Source organism: Cebus imitator, unplaced genomic scaffold (genome assembly GCF_001604975.1).
Source record: "Cebus imitator isolate Cc_AM_T3 unplaced genomic scaffold, Cebus_imitator-1.0 Scaffold266, whole genome shotgun sequence".
Classification (NCBI taxonomy): Eukaryota; Metazoa; Chordata; class Mammalia; order Primates; family Cebidae; genus Cebus; species Cebus imitator.
In genome coordinates, this window is record NW_016107581.1 from 2,257,551 (window position 1) to 2,258,969 (window position 1,419).

At 52.5% G+C, this 1,419-nt stretch overlaps 1 protein-coding gene across 5 annotated transcripts in view; it reads right to left on the bottom strand.

The window, feature by feature from the left end:
* Positions 1-1,419, bottom strand: part of PLEKHA4 (pleckstrin homology domain containing A4) — a 27,329-nt gene that overhangs the window by 13,322 nt on the left and 12,588 nt on the right. For all 5 annotated transcript variants that reach the window (XM_037728477.1, XM_037728475.1, XM_037728474.1 and 2 more), the window contains 3 exons: positions 1,202-1,249; positions 992-1,072; positions 378-527 (listed from right to left, as the gene is read on the bottom strand). In XM_037728477.1, coding sequence (XP_037584405.1) covers positions 378-527; positions 992-1,072; positions 1,202-1,249 — 279 coding nt within the window. The remainder of the gene's footprint in view (positions 1-377; positions 528-991; positions 1,073-1,201; positions 1,250-1,419) is intronic.

Sequence of the window (1,419 nt, forward strand, 5' to 3'; positions counted from 1 at the left end):
AACATGGTGAAACCCCGTCTCTACTAAAAATACAAAAATTAGCTGGGCATGGTGGCGCATGCCTGTAATCCCAGCTACTTGGGAGGCTGAGGCAGGAGAATTGCCTGAACTAGGACTCAGGAGGCGGAAGTTACAGTTAACCAAGATTGTGTCACTGCACTTCTGTCTGGGCAACAGAGTGAGACTCCGTCTCAAAAAGAAAAAAATTGGAACAGTTACAAGACAATAAGGAGAGAGAAAAAATAATAAAATAAAATTTGGAGTGGTGGACTTCTGAAGAACTATCTTCCTATGAGGCCTCTGTGGCAGGTCCTCTTTGTAACACTTGCATAGTCCTGGGGCCTCCTAGGCAGACGGGCCCCTTCCCAGGTGCTCACCTGAGTCAGGTGACAGAGGGCAGCCCTCACACTGACCAGCCTGTCTTGCAGGAGGCGCTGGCGGCCCCAGGTCCTCCCGGGAGCCCCAGCCTCCCTGGTGGCTTGGCCTAGCTGCTGCCGGGTCAACTCCAGGGCTGCTTCTAGCTGCTCCTGCACCAAGAGAGAAGATGATTAGACTTCGAAAGCCAGGCCCAGCCCCGGGAAGAAAGAGGAGGTGTCCTCTTGGCTGGGCGCCGTGGCTCATGCCTGTGATCCCAGAATTTGGGAGGTCGAGGCGGGCAGATCACAAGGTAAGGAGATCGAGACCAGCCTGGTCAACATGGTGAAACCCGTTTCTACTAAAAACATGAAAATTAGCTGGGCATGGTGGCGCGTGCCTGTAATCCCAGCTACTCAGGAGGCTGAGGCAGGAGAACTACTTGAATCAGGCAGGTGGAGGTTGCAGTGAGCCGAGATCACACCACTGCACTTCAGCATGGGTGACAGCTTGAGACTCTGTCCCAAAAAAAAAAAAGTGTCCTCTCACATCCTGGACGTCCAGTCAGCATCCTGACCTCCAGAGTCAGGGCAGGCGGAGAGGGCAGGCTCCCCGTCCCTGGCTCAGGGACCCGCACCTTCTCCTCCTGCCTCTGGTCTATCTCCTCCTGCAGCCTCCGCAGGAGCCGGTCCTGGCCGCACAACTTGGTCAGCAGCGTCTGGAGAAAGGAGAGCGGCAGCTGCTTATGGTGCAGATCTGGGTCTTCCTCTGCCCAGGCCTCCCACCTTCTAGAACATTCTCTCCCCAACTCTGGAACTCAGCAAGGACTGGATCAGTGAGAACTTACATCTGTCTCCAAGCTTTGGTGGAAAGTTGACTCCAGGGGAGGACCTGGCTGAAGAGAGGGAGAAAAGTGAAGGATCAAAGGGGACAGACTAGTCATTATTGTAACTCAGTGCTGAGCCAAGCCCTGCTTCTACTGATAGATACCCACAATTTATTTATTTATTTATTCCCATACAACACACAACTTTGCTCAGAATTTATTTATTTATTTATTTATTT